The sequence below is a fragment of the Notothenia rossii genome, assembly GCF_949606895.1.
Source record: "Notothenia rossii genome assembly, chromosome: 6".
Taxonomy (NCBI): Eukaryota; Metazoa; Chordata; class Actinopteri; order Perciformes; family Nototheniidae; genus Notothenia; species Notothenia rossii.
In genome coordinates, this window is record NC_136909.1 from 35,509,149 (window position 1) to 35,532,350 (window position 23,202).

A 23,202-nucleotide genomic window follows, 5' to 3' on the forward strand; every position below is an offset into this window, starting at 1 on the left:
TCCTCATACTGCCTGTGCTGCAGGACCTCTTTTCACCTTCTGCCTAAAACCAGAGCCCTGTCTGCTCTGATGGGTTAACTGGCCCGCTCTGTTGTGATTGGTCAACCGCTTAGACATGTCCCTCACCTTAGCCCAGTGGTTCTCAAACTTTTTCTGTCAGGCCCCCCCTTTGGAGAAAAAAAAAAGTCGGGCCCCCCCAAAACGAATAATCAGGCTCAGTGGCGGCGCCAGAGATTTATTTTGGGGGTGCTGTGGGGTAGCTTGACGTTTCATAGAGGGTGCTCAAACATTTAGGGTTTCCCATTAATGTACCGGTCGCTACAGTGGAATTTTCTACTGCAACAATCCCCACGCAAATACACAACGTACCCGCGACTGTTACAATGAAGGCTCGATATTCAGCTCACGGCATATAGGTGTAAGCAGGGATAAAGTGCTATTTTTATAGGTGATGTGTGGACGTCACATAGGGGGGTCCGGGGGCAAGCTTCCCCGGGAAGATTTATTTTTAAATATTGAAGTTAAAAGCATCAATCTGGTGCACTTTGAGAGCGAAATGAAGAGATCTATGGATACATCTCTCAACACCCATATGAAACAGAAATGTAAACAGATTTACTTTTTCTTGATGGATATTTTACAAATCACCCTTTTAAACTTTATTCTTGTTTTACTGTCATATAGTATTTCATACCTGTTTTTCATTTATTCTCTTATTTTTTTATAACTATAATGATCATATAACCGTGTGCCTCGGAAATAATTATTTACATTAATGGTGACCAAAACATTTGAGACCCACTGAGATAACACTGAGAGAGTCCTTTAGCTCTCAGTCTGACAGGAGAGGACTCTCCTCCACTTTGTTGTTGAAAAAACTCCTTATATCCGTTAGCGTAGCTCGCTAGCACCAGAAGCTAACAACAACGATCTCCAGTACCGGTGCGCTCTCTCTCTCTCTCACGCGCACACAAAATGGCTCGTTCCACACACACACACACAGAGCCGAGCTTTAATGAAACAGAGACCCAGACGTAATAGTACTGTACTGCATCATATTATTTTCGAATCAATAATTTGTCAAATTATGATTTTTTTTTTTTTAAATCTTTTTTTTTTTTTTTTTATAACCATTTTTCCTCCTGGTCTCTCGCGCCCCCCCCTGGCATGCCTCTGCGCCCACCAGGGGGGGCGCGCCCCCCACTTTGAGAACCACTGCCTTAGCCTAACACCTACAATGTGTTGGAGCGCTAGCCACTAGAAGCGGCAGTGTTACATAGTGATGTAACAAGGTTGTGAGTGTGACAGATTTTTGGAGGGGACTTTGGGATTTTAGCCTTTGCAGAACATTAACATGCACAAAAGCCTATATAACACACTACAGGAGAGGGAAAACCCCAAAAAGCATAATAGGGCTCTTTAAAAAAGGTCATATTCTGCATGATGGCTTGAGATTCTGACTAATTCTCACAACACTCTATTGTAAAATGATTTGATCAAAACAATCACATATTCATTATTTGTTTATCTTATTTAAGTTTGCAGGGACAGTGACTCTAAACCTGGCTCACATCTACCACAAAGTCAAAGCAGGTAAATTCAAATTCAGTGTTTTGCTCTGTAACACTTCACCAGAATTGTTAAAGGGTTTCTTTTTTGCAGTGAAAGAAAAAAGCTGACAGCAGTACTTGCAGGCGCCAATATGGGTCAAAGAGCGTTTGTAATAGGATCAGCACGTAAACGTGTTAGTTGTTAATTAGGTTGGCTGGACCATATGGCTTAGAGCCGAGTAACCACAAGGTGGAGCAACTTTCCCAGAATCACCACCCATTCACTTCTGCTTTTTGTGAATGAAATTATTCAAGTTTAAGAATCCTATTTTGGGGGAAATGTGTTCTGTAACTTCACCAATGTGACTAGACTTGCATACCAGTTGTCAGAAAACGGTATAAGCAACTGCAACATACATTATCAATGCACTCCATAGTGAACTCACCATGTAACAATTGTGCTTCTATTGGCTTGCGCTCCAACACATTGAATATGATAGGCTAAGGGACGGTCAACAGCTCTAAGCTGTTAACCAATCACAACAGAGCCATCCAGCTATCCAATCAGAACAGACTGGGCTCTGGTTTCAGACAGAGGGTGAAAAGATGTACATTCTTGTTTCTTTGCTGAAATATGCACAGCAGAAGGGAAAGAGTTCAACTTTGTGACATCAGTTCGTAAATGAAGTCAAGTGCTTAAAACCTTCACCCAGTTGATAAATGATTCCTCTGAGTCTTTTTCAGTCCAGCAAACAAGAATTTTCCGTTTACTTTTTAAGCATAAACAGCTGAACATTCCTTTCTGAAGGACACGTAAGAATATAGTGGGGAGCCAGCTTACATAATGTTAAGATACACTTCCTTATAGTGAATTACTGTACTCTGAAATAAACTCATCATTGCCTCTGGCCCTAACATCCTGTTCAACTGGTTAAACCTGACACTGATGAAAAGATAATACAAGCAACAATTGAAATATGTGTTATGAACAAATAACAATCTGATCTGTTGAACTTCTAGTTAACAACGTTACAACGGATTGGTGTACTGTATAGAGGATCAACACGTAAAATAAATACAATTACCATCCAATTATGGATTTAAAAACCTCACATTCTACTCCACTATAATTTAGTTTGCAACGTTATCTCTCAGTAAGATTCAAATATCTTTAATAAGATTATATATATTTTATTATTCAATTATTTTTGTAAGATCCAATTATTATTCAATAATAAAGATTTTTTGTAAAATTCATTAAAAAAAGTATCTTATTCACAATTTATTATGGAAACATCATAGGACTTCAGTATTATATAATTGATCAATATTGAGCAAAATAATATTAGTTTTTTTTCTACAGAATTCAGAAATTTCACAGAAAATATGGTTCCAAGCAAATTATGGTTCAAATCTAGAAAAAGCATTTTCTTTGACTGAAAAACTGAAAGACGGTGCAATACACATCAATTTAACATTCTTGCAATGATGAGTACAGTCGCCATATTTTTTAGCTAAACTGGTTTTGGTCAAATGTTCGTTATACCCTAGACAGTTTTTTCATCCAATTTTTAAAAGTCTTGTTTGGCAGAAGTTTTTTTGATCCGTGAGTTGATGGTGCACTTTTTCTTTATTAAGGGAAATCAATGACAGAAAAGGGAACAGAGCACGGTAGGTTCTCCTTTGACTGTTAGTCCTGGTTTCCACAATACCGTTTTGTGTCTTGACCTTGGATACAAGCTGTTTAAAGCTGCCATAAATACCAGCTCTGTGAGGCTGGCAGAGGATCGTTTTGTTGAGACTGTAACAGAGATGTTGATTCGGTGTTACTCTTGTTTATCTTTCTTCGGCCCATCTATACTCGTCAACTCCGGACTTACAACTCACCAAGGCTTACACTGCACCAGGTTCATTAAAAGAAAAACACATTTAACCGATCCATACCTTATACGTGATAGTCTAAGGGGCTGAACATCTCTAAGCGATTTACCAATCAGAGCAGACTGGGCTCTGGTTTCAGACAGAGGGTGAAAAGAGGTGCTGCAGCACAGACAGTATGAGAAAAATAAAGAGCTTTTTGAACATTAAAGCATGGAGACATGTCACAGCAGAGACACAACATACAAATATGAACCGGAAAATTAGCATAATAGGGACCCTTATAGTGTAATGAAATGAATATCAACAATATATGGATAGACTGGAACAAATACTTAGATTTAAAGTTCCAATGAAACAACTAGAAGTGTTTCTGACTTAGCATGTATTGAGATGTACTGATTGGCGTTTACAGTAGTCGATAACACTGAATGTGCGAATTCAAAATGGATTTAATGGGAACTAAAAATAAAATGCCATAAAACAGATTAATTAATTAACCTTTTAAATATGTGATTTGCAGAATTGGTCATTTTAAAAGATAAATGAAGGTAATTATTTCTCAGATTCAGTTTGGTTTTGAGAGCAACTTGTTCATCACATCATTCTTGCTGTTTATGTACTCACCCCATTTTTCCGTTTGAGAAGCACTCTGAGGACCTTTTCAGTGAAGAAGAAGAGGTAAAAGCCAGCGAAGACCACGGCTGATTTGGACACGTAGTTATCCACCATGGGGTTAAAACCAAAGGCCTAGCATTGCAGGAAAGAAGATGATATCAGCTTCTGATGGTTATTTACAGTAGCTGTTATATAATTACTGCCTGGCATCACCTGATGTGTATATTTTTTGAATGAGGTGTTGCTTGAAACAATTGTCAAATGTAATTTGGCAGGATTTTTCAGTTTAACAATTAGCGGTTAGTGAATGTTTGAACTCTAAGAGGCTGTAGGCTGTGTATTAAGCTGTCATATCAGACAGAAACCTCCTCTTTTGTCTGTGAAATTATGCAATATATTTCACAGCAGCTGTAAACTTGGCCATGGTGGGTGGGCCCACTGTCTAGACGGCATTTAAAGCCATAACACACGCTTTCCCATACTTGTGGGTTATACCGCTCCTTAAGTAAGGCTTGAGTTTGAACCTTGCTTAAATATGTACTGTACCTAAGCTTCCCTCGTTAGCCCAACTGATCAAATTCAATGTAACGAGAAAACAATAATTGATGAATTAGGGTAATTATTATATTATAAATATTATACAAGTACATCTAAAGGCTTCTAGAGGACTGTAGCCATATTTACTTTTAGTCAGGTTTCTTTCTTGAACTTCAGACACTTAAATGGCGACTAATGTGCAGCATATATCACCAACACACTTAAAATATGTCAGCTTTGTTTTAAGGGATAATGTGTTTTTTGTCTGTTCTATATATAACCCCAGCAAAAGCACCTAAATTATTGCAATGAAACCTGTGATTTAGACCACATTTGATTTGGATTTCCTGTAATTGACCCACACAAAATAGTCCAAATTGATGAATGAAAAGAGATGTTAACAAATTATAAAAACAAAACAAAATAAATTATTCACCCCATGTGAAAAAATGAATCCTGGTCAGATAAGACTACATTTTTACATTTTGGCCATCAAGGAGAACTCTCCATCTGTTCCAAACACAGGGGGGTTGAATACGTTTGCAAACTTATGATTTATTTTATCAACATTTTTGTGTGATTAACAATTAAGAAATATTTTACCATATTTGGGCCGCCATTTAGCTTATTTGGTAGAACTGGCAACCAATGAACTGGGGATTGTCACCCATGCGGGGTAGGACTTTTTGCCGCATGTCATCCCCACTGTCTCCCCCGTTCATTTCTGTCACTTAATAAAGGTTACCCAAATACAATACTTCAAAGTGCTGGGCTTGTTGTGTACATCAAATAATAAAATGTTTCCAAACTCAGCTTAAATTAGAGGTTTTGACGCAATAAAATAGGAAAGGGGGGTGAAAACATACAGTTTAATCCTCTTTCTTTTATTTACTCATACTATTCATCCTCTTCCTTTGACTGCCTAGCGACCCTGCACTGTGATGGAGCTGCAGCTAAGTGAGTCACAGCAGCAGCGACACTACCTCTGGGATGAGCTGAAACAGCGCGTTGGAGTAGAGCGTGCCAATGGCCAGGGCTATGAAGAAGAGCAGCAGCCGCTTGTAAAAGGTTTTCCTCATGAAGGGCACCACGCTCGCCCCGACCAGCGAACACAGAGAGATCAGTGTCACACACAGGATCCCATAACCCCACACTGATCAACGAGGAGAGTGGGCGAGAGGAAAAGAAGAGGGAAGGCAAAAAAAGACAGAGGTAATTAGTTGAGAACAGGTTTTTTCAGATTAGTCACCAGAGTAAGGAATAAAGGGTACCCGCCAGTAAACACCCTGAAAAGAAAAGAAGAATTGAATGAAATCGACCTGAGGAAAACCAAGAGTTTTTAAAGACACCGGAGAAAACATGCTTATTTGAAAACAGATCAAACACCACCTTTCATCGGCCTCTGTTGTCCTTTGAAGCAGTCATCGCACCCAATGCATTTTGATAGAGAGGGGAAGTGATTAAAGTGAAATTACAGTTTACTTGCACACACACACGCACACATACACTTTTGTCCTAGTCCACTGGGGTGCATCTGTCCCTCTATGCTAGCCCTCGGGGTACACACTAGCTATCACTGCAAACACAAAAGGGGGCAAATGAACTTAAAATAGCCAGTGAGAATGGAGCATTCTTAACAAGGGGATGCCTTTACATTTGAAGGACTCTGATGTTGCGCCCCAGCTACCCTGGATCGTGTCACAAAAACTGCCAGTTTTCATGCGAGTCTGCTTCAGACGTTCTTCATGCTGCAGCGGTAAAAAAAAAAAAAAAAGGGGGGACGGTCTTTCAGAGAAAAACATCATAGCTGACCTACATCTACAGGTCCAGAAATGCAGCAGATACAAACATGCAGTTCACACAAAGAGAAAAGCACCGCAGATGATCGGTGATGCAGTGTGGGGAGATCGAAACCAAAAGGCCAAGTCCAGTGCTTATTAGACCCCGGGAAACAAATACAAGGACAGGAAGGAGAGGAAACGTCGGAGAAAGTAAGAAGCGCTTGGCCAAAGTTGCACTAGTTTCATAAACAGCCATGTGGCACTAGAGTGAATTAAAGAGGTTTTCAACCGTGTTTTTTTATTTTATTTGGAAAGTAAATTGTATGGCCCAAAACATTTCCATTACTAGAAACGCAAAAAGTTAGCCAACAGTCACTGTCACTGGAAATGTATCTAAAATGTAAGTTTTACTGGCTTATTTAAAACATTTGATCACATGATTCCTTCTGATATTGTTGCAGATCTGCTGTAAAATAGTTCACTAACATAGCTAACCTATTCAAATATACTGACAAAACACCTACAATTATGAAGCAGACTGACTCTGCCAACAGTGATAAATGGCCAACTTTATAATCCTGTAAAGTTGGTACAGGATTGTCAAGTTGGTGAAGATGTTTCTGCATTTGCATGGGCCAGTTTGAGTTTTTTTATTATCATTGTTTTTGAAAGTGCAGCCCGTTTCACCTAATGGAAGTGTTCTGGGACGTTGAAGTGAGTTTGCACCATGGTTTGCACCGTAAAAATGTGATGTGAAAAGATGCAAAATGTGGATGGATGGATAGATGGATGGATTGATGTATCTATGAATGGATGGATGGATGTATGGATGGATGGATAAATGGATGGATGGATGTATGTATGAATGGATGGATGGCAAACCTCTGGCAGGAGCTGCAGGATGGCAGTGGAGAACAGCGTGCCAATGGCAAGAGCGATGAAAAAGGTGAGCGCGTGTTTCATATAGCGCGTCTTCATCAGGGGCATGATGAAGACTCCGGTGAGGGAGAATAGATTGATGATTGTGACGCTCAGGAAAGAAAAACCCCACACTAGAGGTTTGAGTGGCAGGAAGGTTGGATGGAAGAGGAAGATGTAACATTAAAACATGCACATATTATAATTTTTTTGCCCACAACACAGAAATATGCAAATTGTAAAAAGTGGTTGCACGTGGCTTTTAAGGGTCAAAAGCCAGAAATGGGAACACCTGTAAAAACTAAATAAGGTTAGTGAAAATTAGTTAAAACTTTTACTGTCATTTTTGGCTGAAGAACCTGTGAAGTTTATGGGAAAGAAAGGGTAAAAATTAGGAGAGATTTCTGACCAATCATATGCTGTTAAATACTGTACCTTCTCATAGCTCAGAAAAGAGACCAAACCTAGATTAGGGGGTTTGTGGTAAAGCAAAGGTAAACCTCTATAAAGTACAACTCAAAAACAAAGTAAATGTTTGCTTTTAAGTTAAAGTGCTATAAAAATGGTGCCCCTAGATTAGCTACATCTCAAATTTGGCCTGTGCAGCACCGACACAAATCTCTGATTGGTCCATATTCCACCTTGATCAATCTCGATCAACTCAATCACTAGTTTCTTCAACTCCTGTGTTTTTTTCCTGCTGACTTTCATAAAACGACCTGAAGTTATTCATGGTACAAGAAACTAGAGAACTCTTCTTCAAAAGAGATAACACCAAAGTAGTTTCGCAGGTCATTTGAAAACAGCCGGCCTGTAGGTAGCAGTTGATAATGAACATCTTAAAGGTCCCATCATATGCTTTTCTGGTTATTACCCGTCTCCTTGTGTGTTATGAAGGTTTTTATGCATGTAAACGGTCTGCAGAGTCACAAACCCTCAAAGTAAACCCTGTAGGGAGTAAAACTCTAACACAGAAAAGACCTGTCTATGCTGCCCCAGAATGCCTCGTTGGAGATTTTTCTTTTTCCATTTGTTTCTTTCGGGAACCGCATGACCCGGAACGAAAATGGGCCAACCCGCGGAGCTCCTCACACACCAGGATCCCTTGGCGTCACTATCAAACGCAGTGGGGGGACCTTTAGCATACATTTTCAACTAACAGGGAGTCCCATTGACTTGCATAGAACTCCCTGAACGCTGGTAATAGACGAGTTGGGATCGCGGAGAAATGCTCTCTGCAGACCCATTCTCACAGCGTTATAAACCTTGTTCTTACTCAGCATCAAGCCACACTTATTGTTTTTACTTCGGCTGTGAGTGTTTGTGTGTGCTCAGGGTGAGTAGCGCACTATCTCGCTGTATCGCCAACCCGGAAACCACACCAGTAAGCCAGCTCACCGAGCAGCGAGCCTCGCCACGTCCCGACCAATCAGAGCACACTGGGCTCATAGGGAGGGGGGGGGGCAGGAGCTCCAACAAGCCGTTTAGGACAGAGAGTGAATACACATACTTTACAGAGATGCTGTATGAGAAACCAATGTGAGTTTGGAAAATTGCACAGTATAAATGTATTTTAGTATACCTCAACAATGGAATTATGATCAGTAGAAATGGCCATGACATGGGACCTTTAAGATAGTTGTTAGGCATGGTGTCAAAAGGGTTAAAAAGTAGACATAAGCAAAGATAATACTAAATCAGCATCAACACCCTAAAACAAGTAAAATCGTGCCGTTTGTGGTTTGAATTGACCATGACCAGTGATGTGTTTCGACAGTAAATCTGATCTGATTTTATGTCAACAAAAAAAAACGGTTGCAAAAACATCACATTTAGGTAATGTGAAAGGATCAAGATATACGAGAGAGAGTTGAATTTCCATGGCTTCCGCCTCCCTGCTGCTGGCAGACCTTCACAGCCAAGGCAAAGAAAAGAGATCTCAGGCCAAAATAAGCGGTCTACAAGGGCGAGTGTGAGGCCAGCTGAGGGAATGAGAGGGTGATAAGAAAAATAAACATGTATCAGTGGAAGGGGAGAGATAGCTAACATATTTCTCCTCTACCCGATGAAGAATGAGATAAGTGTGGTTAAACTAACTGACATGTGAGAGTTGGTTTACTAAGGCTATGATGGCTTCATATATTTGAAGTTTATCAACTGTGTTACATAGTGATGTCACTATGTTGTGGAAGTAAACAAAGGAGTCTGTTTGAGGCAGGAGGGGAGTGTGCGGGAGAGAAACTCTCTCTGGAGGAACTTTGGGATTTTAGCCTTTGCAGACCATTCACAAAAACCTATATAAAGAACTACAGTAAAGGGAAAAACCCAAAATAGCTGAATAAGGCAATTTTAAGCATTGCTGTTTTTTAACAATCGAGGCCAGGACATAGCACAAGATGGCCACGTTCTCAAAGTCTGTCATCAGCTAGCTTCTTATGAGAGCCACACACTGCAATTCAAATGAAGTTTCCACTCAACTATAGCTCTTGTTAAATTGGATGGAGAGACCAATATGACTTCCAGGGCTCGCAAGGACGTCCTAATGGTTGTGTAAAGTCAGCAGTCCGTGTGGAGTTACAATGAGTCAGCAGCCAAGGAAAGAGGAGCAGTTAGTGGCAGGGATGGTTTCCTGTCCCACTGTCTTTACCTGGAGGACATCTCTGCTTTCTATCTGATGTGCTGACTGAGGCACGATTTCAGGATGTGTTGCTTTTGTAGCCAAACTGAGAAATCCAATCTGAGCCTTGGCTATCTGTGCGTGATTGTTATGGCTTTCATCTCGTTTGGGGACATCATGATAGCACTGTCTCCAGGCAACAATACACACACTTTGGAGCTCAGATCTGATGGAGAAATGTGTTTTTTAAAGCCTCCATGTATTAGCTGAAAATACAGTTGTAAAAAAAAGAGAGACGAGGACAAACTTTCAAAAGTTAGTGATTGAAAGAAATGATGATGTAGTCTCTCTAGAATAGGCATAATTTAGTTAGTTCCACAATGAACAGATAAAAAAGCTGTACAAAGAAATATCACCAACTGCAAAGTTGTTTACCAACAGACAACACAAATGCAATTAAGTACATTTAGAGTACAGTACAGTTAAAGAATACATTCAAAGGATAAGGCTGCTGATACTTTTTTCTTTAGTCAACAAATTCATTGGAAAGACCAACACAAATATGATCTCATTAAAGGGGCTCTAATATGCACATCTTAAGGTTCATACTTTGTATTTAGTGCCTCTACTGTGACATGTCTCCATGCTTTAATGTTCAAAAAGATGTTGATACTGCCTGTGCTGCAGCACCTCTTTTCACCTTCTGTCTGAAATCAAAGCCTGCTCTGCTCTGATTGGTCAGCTGGCCGTCTCTGTTGGGATTGGTCATGCTTGGAGATGTGTCAAAAATGTCCCGACCCTTGGCCTACAATGTGTTGGAGCCCTAGCCAATAGAAGCGCAACTGTTGCATTGTGACACACTATGTTACAGAAGTAAACAAAGTATTCCAATGGAGATGCAGGGGGGGGGAGTGTGTGGGAGAGAAACTCCCTCTCGAGGGAACGCTGGGATTTTAGCCTTTGCAGACCATTAACATGTACAAAAACTTATGAAACACTACAGGAAAGGGAAAACCCCAAAAGTAATAATAGGGCCTCTTTAGTTATTAAAATGATCATTGGAATATGCTCCGTTAGTACAATTAATTAATTGTTAGTTTTGGTCTTTTCATTGGATTTGCTGTTATCCTCTAGATCAGGGGTTTTCAAAGTGTGGGAAGGTGAGCCTCCCCTCAGACAAACAAAGAATCTGAGCGTGTGTGCATACATTTACACTTGTATAAAATATCCACGTAGTATCTGTGAACCAAATTTGAAGTAACAGAAGAAGAGAAAAAGTTTTGTAGCTTGTAGAAAAAAAATGAACTTAGTGATGAAATGTTCACTTGCAGAAAAATATATATGTTTTAAATATATTTTCCATTGCAACTGCAACTTGGTTATTACAACCTCTCAAATCAGTCATTACAACTTGACGAATCTGCTCTGTGGCAGTATAAATGGACAAATCTGTGGCCTTGACTTTTGCTACACTTCTTCGAATGAATGTGTCGCTAAAGTAATTTTCACCTGTAGATGGGGGGGGAGAGGGGGGTTGGAGCGAAGGGGCGGAGCTATCAGAACGAAGAGGCGGAAGCTCAGATCAGTCACACACAAACAAGTGACTACTGTTGCCCCTTTCACACCAACGCAGCTCCCGTTCTAGCTCCCTGCTTCGCTCACAACAACAACAGTGGGGGACTGCGTCTACAAGCTACAAAACTTTTTTTCTTCTTCTGTGACTTCAAATTTGGTTCACAGATACGTGGATATTTTATACAAGTGTCAATGTATGCACACAAGCTCAGATTTTTTTTCTGCAAGTGCTCACATCAGGTTTTACAAGCTCTCGCATTTTGCACCATATCTGCTACCATATCGGGCACCCCCCCGGGGAGACGCGCCTCACACTTTGAAAACCGCTGCTTAAATCAAAAGAATGTAACCTAGTGTTCATTACAGGAATCTTAAAATAAACATATGTTGATTGTTCTAAAGATCGATAAATAGCTAAATAGCGTGTTAAAGATAAGTATCAACTCCTCGCTCACCTTCGGCGTCCGTTGGCCTGGGGCCAATGCTTGACTCCTCCTCTTTTTGCGCCCTGCAGGTGCCAGCATCCAGCTGCTGCAGCATGGTGGGGCACAGCTCCTGGAGGCCCCGCCCATCCAGCTGCGACTGCTCACTGATGCTGTAAATGGCCAGTGTATCTGCAGCTAAGCACTGGAAATTAAAGTCAGTCAGTTAGCCCAAAGAAGTTAGCATTTTATTTTTAAACTATTGTTTTAGCCAGGCTTAGGCAGTAATAGATTACATGTTATATTTCGAAAAATGTGATTACTAGCAGGATTACAATGTTACAAAAAAACAGCTTATAGTGTTTGTTGTAAAAGGATCAGATATTATTTCTTCTTTGTAAGCTGTATTGTTCTGTAGGCTAAGTGTGAATCTATACAACGTCTGGCTGAATTTGCTTTATGGTTTTCATTTTCTTTTATTAATTTGTTCTTTTTTTTATTCAATAGGTGAACCTATATTTTCATAAAATAGTGTGTGTGAACTTAACTATGTTTTACACTAAAAAGGATTGAGGTTGTACAAAATTAATCAGTATTCAGGCAACATTTTGATACTCGGATTAGGTTACTGAAACATGTTTTTTAAAGTAAGCCTTGTTTGGTTCCAGCTGGATTAGACAAAACAAACACATGTGAACACATCACATTAGGCTTTAGTGTGTTTGAAGTGTCATTCATCACATAATAAAAAAAGAAAAATAGTAAGATGGGACAGTATTGAAACCAAGTGTTGATTATTTTCCTTAACCAACACAAACCTAGTATGTTTTCTGCTTCTTTTCATCAATTCTATATAAGTTTAAATAAAGCTAGAAATTGGCATTATGCTCATTTTACTTTCAAATCGTCTGTAATTCTAAGGTGTTAGATTTTAGAAATGGCAAGATAGCTTGCCATTTCTAAAATCTATTTAATTTATGTATCCAACCTTAAAGCTCACGTTGAAAAGTCAATAGATACTGTATCAGTGTAAATAATATTGAATTTCCTGAAGCTGAAACACAAGAGGTGCTTTTGACAACAGCAGTAAATATATTCAATATGCTATTCAACGATTGTATGTTTTGTATTTTATGTGTATTTGGTGCTTGATTTAATATGTTAGTCCACTAACTTAGTTTTTGCCTTTGTATCTGCACTGTCCCTTTGCCCTAACACTGTACATCTACATAAATGAGTTCCAATACTGACTATAAACTGTCCTCAGAAAAACAAGATACATGTCACTGTGGCATCTGTGAAAAATGGAATGCAGTGTGTAGAGTGACGAGTGGCTGCCTCTGAAAGGTCATTACAGGCGACACGTGACTAAACACGTGGCTGAAGCGAGTCTCACACTTTACCACAACAGGAACTCGTTTGTTCTGTATGACAGCAGCACACAATGGTGTGAATCCATTGCAAATGTCTGACCTTAACCTTTTGTTCCCTTTCATTTCTCAGAAGTATTCAGAACTTTGTCAACATTACTCAGATTAAATCTATTCAAAAGCAGATCAGCAAGTGAGTCAATCATCGACGACAATGAGCATGGGAAATATGCTAAGTATTTCAGCTATTTGGTACCAGTGGCTCCTGCTTCCTCCAGGCAGGAGTAAAGCTGGATTTACCATGCCTGCTTCAGTGTGGCAGGGACGCTGAGGCTCCACCAAAAATAATTGAAACTGCTACAACTTTTTAAAAAAGAAGGCAAATACTCAAAAGGCTAAGGAGACACTCCATGGAGGATACAAGAACACTCTTACATCTCTTTAATGTTACGAATGTTTAGAGATTAAGTGATTTAGAAACACCCAGAATTGAGATTAATTTAAATAGCCTTTAACGAGCCACCTGCTTAATGGCTAGAGTTTGAATTTACCAGCCATTCAAAAGATTACCATCAGGTTTTTTGGGTCTGGTGGTGAGTAATGCAAATCTAGTGCCGTTTGCATGTTCGACCAACATTTGGAAACACCAATTCTGGTAATATAATGTTAGGGTTGGGTCATTTTTGGGTGGTTCTTTTGACAATTTGATTTTTTTTATTTTGCTAATTGAATGTTCCTCAACCAAAGACTTAAGCTGCTTTCACATGATGCACTGTAAAACACACGCACTATAATATCGCCAATTCCAGTTGTTAGGCTGCCTGTTGAAAATGTCAGCATGTTACCCAACACTATTTGATGCATCAAAATAAATGTGCAGCTTTGTTAGAAAAGACTACTTTTACTCATGCAATTAACCCAAGATCAAAAGAGCATGAGCACAGATCTGATTTGACTGAATTTAGACCAGGTCCCACTCTTTCAGAAGATCTCTAACTCACAATGGGACCACCTTGGAGCAAGTCCATGTCAGGAGCCATCGTTAAAGAAGGCAATAAAAGGAACCGTATCACTTATAGGATTAGGGAACTGCAGCTCTGATATGATGACTCTGAACCAAGCTTTGTATTCAGCAGCAAGTCCCACAAATGACATGATCATTCAATTGACAAGAAAAAACCACAATAACAAAAAAAAGAAGAAGATCAATAGTTATTATAATGTTGTAGTATATAAAATATCTTTGGGTTTTGACTGCTGGTCAGCAAACAAAGAAACGTGGGCTATTTACTGAAATGTTTCAGTTTAAAAGATTGATTCACACTGAAGGGATAACAGGGAATAGTTGTGTGAGTAATGGTCAAAGATGGACTGTCGTCTCTACTCGTGTTTCCTAATGAACACTTATAGGGGAAACATCAAATCATATCAAGGTAAAACAACATTTGACTGTTTCATATATTCATATTGCTAACACAAGATGTGCTTTTGTTCTCACCTTGGAGCTGTTGGTTTTGGGGGGCGTGGTTGTTTTAGGTATCTCGGGCACATTGCTGCTGATGTTGTCCTCTTCAGCCTGACCCTGGCTGAGCAGGGCCAGCAGGGAGCGCAGCTGGGGCACCGTGATGGTGCTGTTGTCCCCATAGCGGGACAGCAGGTCCTGCAGCACCTGGGCAGGGGACTGTGTCTGACCTTCCCCCTTACATGTCACCTGGCCAAAGGGGCAGAAAAGGACAGCCAGGGCCAGAACAATAACCAGCTTGGACTGGAGGGGGGTGATGGTCCCTGCGGTACAGCCATGAGGTGAGCAGATAAGCATGGCTTCTTCACTGGCTGGGGGATGTTGATGACCTGGGGGTGTCAAGGATAAGAACAATAGATGAACCAAACCTTTGAAACAACAAATACAAAATGCTGATACTCTTTACTCTACACAGAAGGCAGATAGAGCTGAGTCTGTAGGGACTTCAGAAACAAATGGTCGCTAGCTCAAGTCAAGATTGGTGTCCAGGAGTGGGAGGGAACTTTGGGATTTTAGCCTTTGCCGATAATTAACAAAAGCCTATATATCAACTACAGGGAAGGGAAAACCCTAAAAAGCTAAATAGGGCCCCTTTAATGAATGCATGAGTATCGGTCCTGTTTGTGCATGTGTATAGTATGTGTGATTGAATCTAAATAACAGAGCTCAAATAAACGTTTCCTTGGGAATGATATCTCCTTCTAAATACACTATATAGCACTGAATATAAACAACTTTGTTTTCAAAATAAATCCAAATACTTTTGTTGTAAAATGGTGGTTTTACTAATCTACACATACAGTAATAAAATAACATTGCATAGATAAAAAGTGTATTAAAGCCTAAATGATGCTGATCAACTAACAAGTCATGACAAGTATAAAGAAACACTTGCTGCCCATTTTTAGTAGTCCCAGAAAACTGTGGGTCAGAACCATTGACTGTATATAGTCAGAACTGAAAAAAGGGAGCATTGATAACTATGCTATGTACTGATATTTATTGCATCAATTGTTGAGTAGAAAAGGGGTGCCCCTATAGCAAATGAAACCCCCAAAGTGTTAAAAGGCCCAGTGTTAGGCCGTTGCCTGAGGCTCAAAGCACACAGAGGGAGGAGGGATAAATACAGCCGCCAATTACATGCAATTACAGACAATTATAGCACACATTCACCACACAATACACCAATATAATAACCCAGCAAAGGAATACAGTAACGTTCTATAAACACAAAATGTACTGATAATTCATACTATCTGAACAAATACTTTAAAAGTGATATCAGCTTTTATTATAATGGGTTGTTAGGTGCCCGGTTTCAATGCACACACAGCAGGATTACAAACTATGTTTTTATAAATCAGCCAAAAGATTATGCAAGCATTTCATAGTGCATGCACTTTAGCCATCTCCGACACACACTTCAAATGTTCACAGCACACACACATATGGAAAACTGTTCCTGTGTGGTTCAACGCACAGAGCACTGATTCATTACAGTGCACCCGGCAGGTCCACATGGAAAAGTGGGCTAAATAATCACACCCTTTCATTTGTGAGTGAAAAACGCTCACCTTTTCCTACAGAGCCTCTAATGATAGCTGGGTCTGTCTGCCTGCAGGCTCCGAGCGTGCTGAGTAATGCCCACAGGTTACCTGGGAGCAGCGAGGGGGTCTGGGGAAATAGCGAGCGGAGAGGAAGAAATGCCTGAAGAAAGCAGCAAGCTCCTCAGAAGTGCAGTGGACTGTAGAGGAGAGAGACAGACAGTAAAACAGAGGTTACGATTCACCGGTGGGGAAATCTGACATGGCAGCTGCCATCTTAAATATTCTGTATTCACTGTGGACTTTTTCAGATTCCAAACACTCCAGCACAGAGCCAAACCATTCCTTTTCTAAATCTGCAATGAGCTTCCCTTCTCAGTGTTTCCCCTATACACAAATAGTGGCGGCGCAGCGCCGCTGCTGAAATATGAGCGCCGCTGCTAGGGGGTGCCAGCCAGGTAACAAAAAAAAGTTTTTTTTAACTTTTGACTTTTTTTCTTAAAATAATAATAAGTGGCGACCCTTTTTCATTTTTGATTGTTTGTTATGTGGATTTGTAGTATTTGTGTTACTGTATGTTCAATAAAGGTATATTTTTGCTAAATCTTGAGACATTGCCCCGGACCCCCCCAGAGGATGTGACGTCCACCCCCCAATTCAAACATGTTCATACAATACTGAATACATTTGAAGCCATTTTGACGTCTATTACCTATGTCAATAAGTTTCTGCAGTGTATTTGTCTTTTGTAGAGATTTCTCATTTATTCTTTACATATAAAATGTCGCCTAAAATCTCACCTAGGGCAGAAAATTGTCTAGAACCGGCCCTGGTACTAGGCCTCAAGAGCCTTTGTTGTGCAGACACATAGAAACAAATTGGCGGGGCGCACTTCGCACACACTAAAAGATTCCACGCGCTCCGCGCTCACATTATGCTGGACCCACATGCCTTAGCACCGCTGCTATGACTCCATCCTAGGGGAAACACTGAATCCTAAATAAAGAAATGGCAATTTAGTTAGGAATCTGACAGGGATATACTGCAGCTGTATATTGCAAGCCAATATAATCACGTTTATGTCACTGAGGGCTTAGGAACTCCAGAGAAGTTGTTTATAAAGCCAGGAGAGTCGAAAGAAAATAAGACAGCCTCTCCTTTCTTTTGAAATACTGCTGAGATGCCCTTGAGCAAACAGAACTTGAAAATGGATAGTCTGTCTGCCTTCTCCTTCATGTCATAGGCATTTACTCACCAACGGTTTCCCTCTCTGAGGAGGCAAAGAGGAGACTGACCTAATATGTCAACTCAATGAACTGTATCCTCCTCTACTAGCTTTATTTAGTGTTTTTTGGACGTATCTTTAGCTTCATTTGTTTCCCTTTTCCTGCACTTTGCTCTCATAAAATCATTGTAAAAGTAAGAGGAGCTCTGAACCTTAACCTCCTTACTGTATGGCTGCTATTGTAACATAGGTCAAAGCCAAGTGTAAAAAGAAACTAGCAATCATATCAAAATATGGAAAATATGATAAGACATATTTTGGACTTTTTGTAGGCATTTTGTAGAATAGATCTACATTTTTTTAGTATAACAGATAACAATAATAACAATAATAGATACAAGTATCTTTTCATTACAGTACGTCATTCTAAAGTAAAATACGTAATCCCTATTATGCTCATTCATTGTTTCATTCATCATTGTATTTTCATCATTGTATTTTATGCCTCGACTGTGACATGTCTCCATGCTTTTAATGTTCAAAGATCTCTTTTCACTCTCTGTCTGAAACCAGAGCCCAGTCTGCTCTGATTGGTTAGCTGGCCGGCTCTGTAGTGATTGGTCAACTGCTTAGAGATGTCCCGCCTCTGAGCATATCATGTACAATATGTTGGAGCGCTAGCCAATAGAAGTGAGAGTGTTACATAGGGTGCGTTTCACTTCTCTTATTTTTTATTTCCTCGCTCCTCGGTCTCTGTATCACCGGAAGTTGATTTGTCTGCGCCATCTTGAGTAGCGTCCCAGTGGCCTTATTTTTGCCGGAGGACCGAGGATCGAGGAGTGATAACGGAGGAGCGATGATCGAGGAACTACCCGACCATCCTCTGGTGAAATCCTCATACACTCGCCCCGCCCCCTTACTGTGTATCGCTCACTGATTGGACGATTCAGTGCATGCACTGATCTGGCTGCTGTCAGACGATCAGCTGTGCGGCGTCATCACAAACGGAAGTCGCTTCACGTGACGCTCCGGAGGAAACAATATCCCATTGCTCTTAAAACTCATTTCCCTGCTTCTTGTGGTTTCCTTGCGTCTCTCCATGCTTCCCTGGTGGGAGGGACTAAATGCAGGGAAACGACGCAAGTGAGGGACGCAAGGATTCCATTTAACCAAAGTGAAACTTACCCATAGTGTCACTATGAAGTTCAGTGGAGACGTTTCAGGCAGGGGAGTGTGGGGGAGAGAAACTCCATCTGGATGGAACTTTTACACATTGCAGACCATTGACGTGCCCCCACACTACAGGAAACACCAACATGCATAATGGGGCCTCTTTAATTAAATAAGAGATGGGAATTAGTGGGTTAGGGTTAGTTAGTTAATATTTCCAAAGTATTGGATTTGAGTTGATATACGCAAATGTATCAAACCTTTTTAACTTTATTTCCATGCCTTTTGCATAATATGGCATCAGTTTCTCTGTGACGCGAAGCTATGCTAAAATGAAGCCTGGCAGGTGAAGATGAACGTGGGCTTTCTGTTTGATTGTCCAAGTTAAAGTCGAGGATCATAACCACGCAGACGTCCAACATGCTAAGCCGTTACTTAATGAAAAGATGTGTTTAAAATGATTTGTTATTTTGTTTCTGTACATCACTAATGGGACTACCGTTTCCACCAAATCCAAACTTAAACTCCTTGAAAATCCACTTTAATGTCACTTAGTTATTCCCCCCGACTCGCAGAATTGTTAGAAATATGTGAACACAACCAGAGCAATCGGACAACTCAAATCAATCTGAAAAGCCTGGTCCTTTGGTGGTTTCCAGCACATTTTTTATTTTAAGTCTTTATATAAATGGGACTTACATGGTTATAAAATATTGAACCAGAAAAGAACACAACCCTGTATTATTAAGAGTTGTGGCTTTACTTCCAACTATGAGCCCTGCTTGTCTTCCTCCAGCCCGCCTCTGGCTGTAGGAAATCAGCCAGAGGTAAAGTGATATGGCTCTCCTTCTCCACATTTATTTTTTATTAAGAGAGAAATGAGAGGCAAGGTGTTGGAGAACATTTTTAGGAGAGGCAGCAGCAAAACAAAAAGATAGCCATGCCCTGGATAAACATGGACCTTTTGATTGTTAACATGTGTAAACTACTGCAATCCCATATATGATTTATTCTACAAACACAGGTCAAAAAGCAGAGTACATTAGCATAAACAACTTCCTGCTAGTCCCGTTCTTGATAAGATTGCATTAGCCATTAGATGGTTATCATGGCAATAATCATAGTTATTATAAGGCTACTGGTTCCAGTGTTTCCCCTATATGTTTTCAGCAGCGGCGCTGCGCCGCTGCTGAAATATGCGCGCCGCTGCTAGGGGGCGCAAGCCCCCAAGCAGATAAAAAAAAAAAAAAAAAAATTTTTTTTTTTTAATTAAAATAATTATAAGTGCTGCCCCCTAGCGCTCGCGGCAACTTCGAGCCACCGATACGCGGGAAAGCTGTCATTTTCAGAGCTGAAGGAAAACTGCCTGACAAGACAGACAACAGCAAGTTGAAGCAGACATAACTTTATTTGGACACAATCACCTCAAGAAGAAGGTCATAACGCCATAAATGTAAGTTATTATAATTTAAAATGTTGTTACATTTAGATTAAGTAAATTAATACTTTGATAAAAGCCTACAGTTAAGAATGAATTACATCTAGCTAACTTAGTTAGTTTGTAAGGGATAACGTGCAGCGACGCGGTCATTATGGGGAAAAGAACACCCGACAGGCTGATCAGGATCCCGACGCGAAGCGGAGGGATCTAGATCTGCATGAAGGGTGGCAGAACCCAAGATATTCAAGTCACTGGGGCAGTGGAACGAAGTGGAGACATTTGGCACATTCATTACTAGGTGCCATGCTCTTTTGACACCTGATATTAAACTAAAAAATTGCCTGATGAAAGTGATGTAAATGAACAACAAAAATAAAATAAGTTACATATGTGTTATTGGCTATGGTAGTTTATTGGTATGTTCAATTATTTGATTATTAAAATGTAAAACGATCTTTTTCATATGGGTGTTTAGAGTTAGATCTAGTCTCTAGTCATTGTGTGCTCGAAGTGCACCAGATTGAAGCATTTTATATTAAAATGTAAAAACAAATCTTCCCGGGGGGGGCATACCCCCGGACCCCCCTAGAGGATGTGATGTCCAACCACCAATTATGTTCATACAATACTGAATACATTTGAAGCCTTTAATGATGTATGTGTCTTTCTTGTGCTGGCAGACAAATAGAAACATAATGGCGGGAAGCACTTCGCACGCGCACACACTTAAAATGTCCACGCGCGCCGCGCTCACATTTTGCTGGGCCCGCGTGCCTTAGCACCGCTGCTATGACTCCATCCTAGGGGAAACACTGGGTTCTTTTAAATGCATGTTTTCTTTTTGTAGGTAGTAAAACTCATCATGGGTCAATTTTGGCCTATCAGTATTCAAGGTTTATTAAACAAATACTGATTCTGAACGATATCCTTTTCAAATATAGTATCTGCTCTATTCACCAAAGAGCAAGATAACCAGATAACCAGTAGTGTGCCATGTCGTTTTGTGTGCATGTAAATGGTCTGCAAAGGCTTACATCCCAAAGTTCCATCCAGAGAGAGTTTCTCTGGACTCCTTATTTTGCAGAGGAGAGATACAGGTCCAAACAGCAAAGCTAAAAGTAAACACGAAAGGAGCAGAATCCTTCTTCACTGGCAGACCTTTGCCTTGGTCTCAGTGTGGCTACGTTCCAATTTAAACAATACAAACTGCTTTTAAATGTCAGCATGTCAGGTCAGACTGATGTCACCGCAATCTCAGACGCACATACATTTAGAGTCCAAGACCTATTTGTAGCAGTGGAGATAAAAGGGAGGCGAGGAAAGACGGCAGGCAGTCTGCAGAAGGGAAGTCCTTCACCATGACAATGATGGTCGCTGCCATGGAGTTAAATATGAGTTTTACAAGAGAGCCAGCAGCAGAGGAGAATGAGAATAGAGTGGTGTAATGAGGTATTTTTGTAGATGGACCCAGAAGGCTCCCTCTAGGAAAAGCAATGGGATTGATCCATTGGATTTTGGAATATTTCAGAAGATAAGATATTTGGCACACCTTTATGATGCTTACACATATTGTGCAGCAGGATTCTTCCACATATTAGCATTCCTTTTATTATATTTGAAGCGTAAATCGGTAAGAGTTAATAGTAGGGCTGCTCGATTAAGGCAAAAATCATAATCTCGATTATTTTGGTCAATAATTGATATCACGTATATTAAAAACGATTATCCATTTACATCCATTTATTGAACAAAAATAGTTGAACAGTATGTTTTTAACAGTTGATTACCCTGAACTTTAAGTATAATTCAACTGAAAAACCAATAAAAAAAAAAGAAATAAAAAAAAAAAAGTTTTATTTCGATTATGTTGTTTTCATAATCGTTGCAAGCCAAAATCGTAATTGCGATTAAAATACGATTAATTGAGCAGCCCTAGTAAATAGCTAACATTATGTTATAAACAACCTCACGGCCGCATGACTTCAAATCAACACCGCTAAGCTAAAGGCGGACTTGTGTTCTGCGTGAGGATGTTGAGTAGTGTCAATTAGCCACTTGTTAGTCGTAGGACAAAACTTGAACATTTCATAAGCTTGTGTTAACCACAGCCCTTCTTTCAGGCTTCTAACTAAAAACACGTTCAAGAAAAATTGACTTCCATACAAGGGAGCCCTAAAAGTGAAAAAATCCAGACTCGTTTCCGGGTTTTAAGACTCATTCCCCGCACTATTCTACAGAGGGTAGAGAAAGACAGGAAAATGCTTGGTCACAGTCTGCTGGATTCAATTCCCAGAGGCAGGCAGATGGTTTTACTCTGCTCAGCCTTTAAATATGTCACTATTCTTATAAAGTCACCATGACGTTGCTGTCAGATAAGAAACCACAAACAAAACAGGCGACAGCTAGACAAGCCACGAGCTAGGATGTAATAAAGAAAGAAAAGGTGGTAAACAAACACATTTGACTTTTCATCACCATTGTCACCAGGAAGTCTGAGCACCGAATTTGAGTGAATTAGCACGTGTGGTGATTAGGCTTCATCAGGCAAACAGTGTTATCAGAATTAGCGTCACATCGTCGTCACACAAAAGAATGTTCCCTTGCCATCATCACCGCCTGCCTGAGAAAGCTCTTGATTGGTCACAAGTCTATCAGGAGCTGAGGCAGGAGACGCAGCCAATTCAAACACTTATCCACCAGCCTGTGAACGCCACATGGAAAAAAGAGATTAGAACTAAATTAGGTGCACGAGGGACCACTTTCTGCACTTGCCAGGATTTAAAAGCAAGCAAATCGCCACCAATCAAGACAAACACCTTTCAACAAATGAGAATAATTTAGCTTCTTATCCATCTTGGAAAAGTGTTGTTTTATTTAGAGCTGCTTATAAGTTCACCATTATGTCTAAAGAAAAGGAGTTTCCCTCAAGGCGAAGCAATCTATGACTGATAAAAGGGCTGATATAAACTTGGCACATTTTTCTGTACTAAAAATGGGTCAACCTGCTGTGTACTACTTCGGTAGCAGGTGAAGG

The 23,202-nt window shown here is 40.2% G+C and overlaps 1 protein-coding gene across 2 annotated transcripts in view; it reads right to left on the reverse strand.

Annotated features, from left to right (window-relative positions):
• slc39a14 (solute carrier family 39 member 14) overlaps positions 1–23,202 on the reverse strand; it is a 37,549-nt gene that overhangs the window by 6,608 nt on the left and 7,739 nt on the right. Inside the window, exons 2-6 of one of the 2 annotated variants that reach the window (XM_079689527.1) lie at positions 16,363–16,532; positions 14,765–15,117; positions 11,930–12,101; positions 7,247–7,416; positions 4,056–4,178 (exon numbers count right to left, since the gene is read on the reverse strand). In XM_079689527.1, coding sequence (XP_079545653.1) covers positions 4,056–4,178; positions 7,247–7,416; positions 11,930–12,101; positions 14,765–15,085 — 786 coding nt within the window. In that variant the 5' untranslated portion in view covers positions 15,086–15,117; positions 16,363–16,532. Of the gene's footprint in view, positions 1–4,055; positions 4,179–5,566; positions 5,737–7,246; positions 7,417–11,929; positions 12,102–14,764; positions 15,118–16,362; positions 16,533–23,202 lie in introns of both variants that reach the window. The other variant, XM_079689526.1, reaches the window with a different exon arrangement.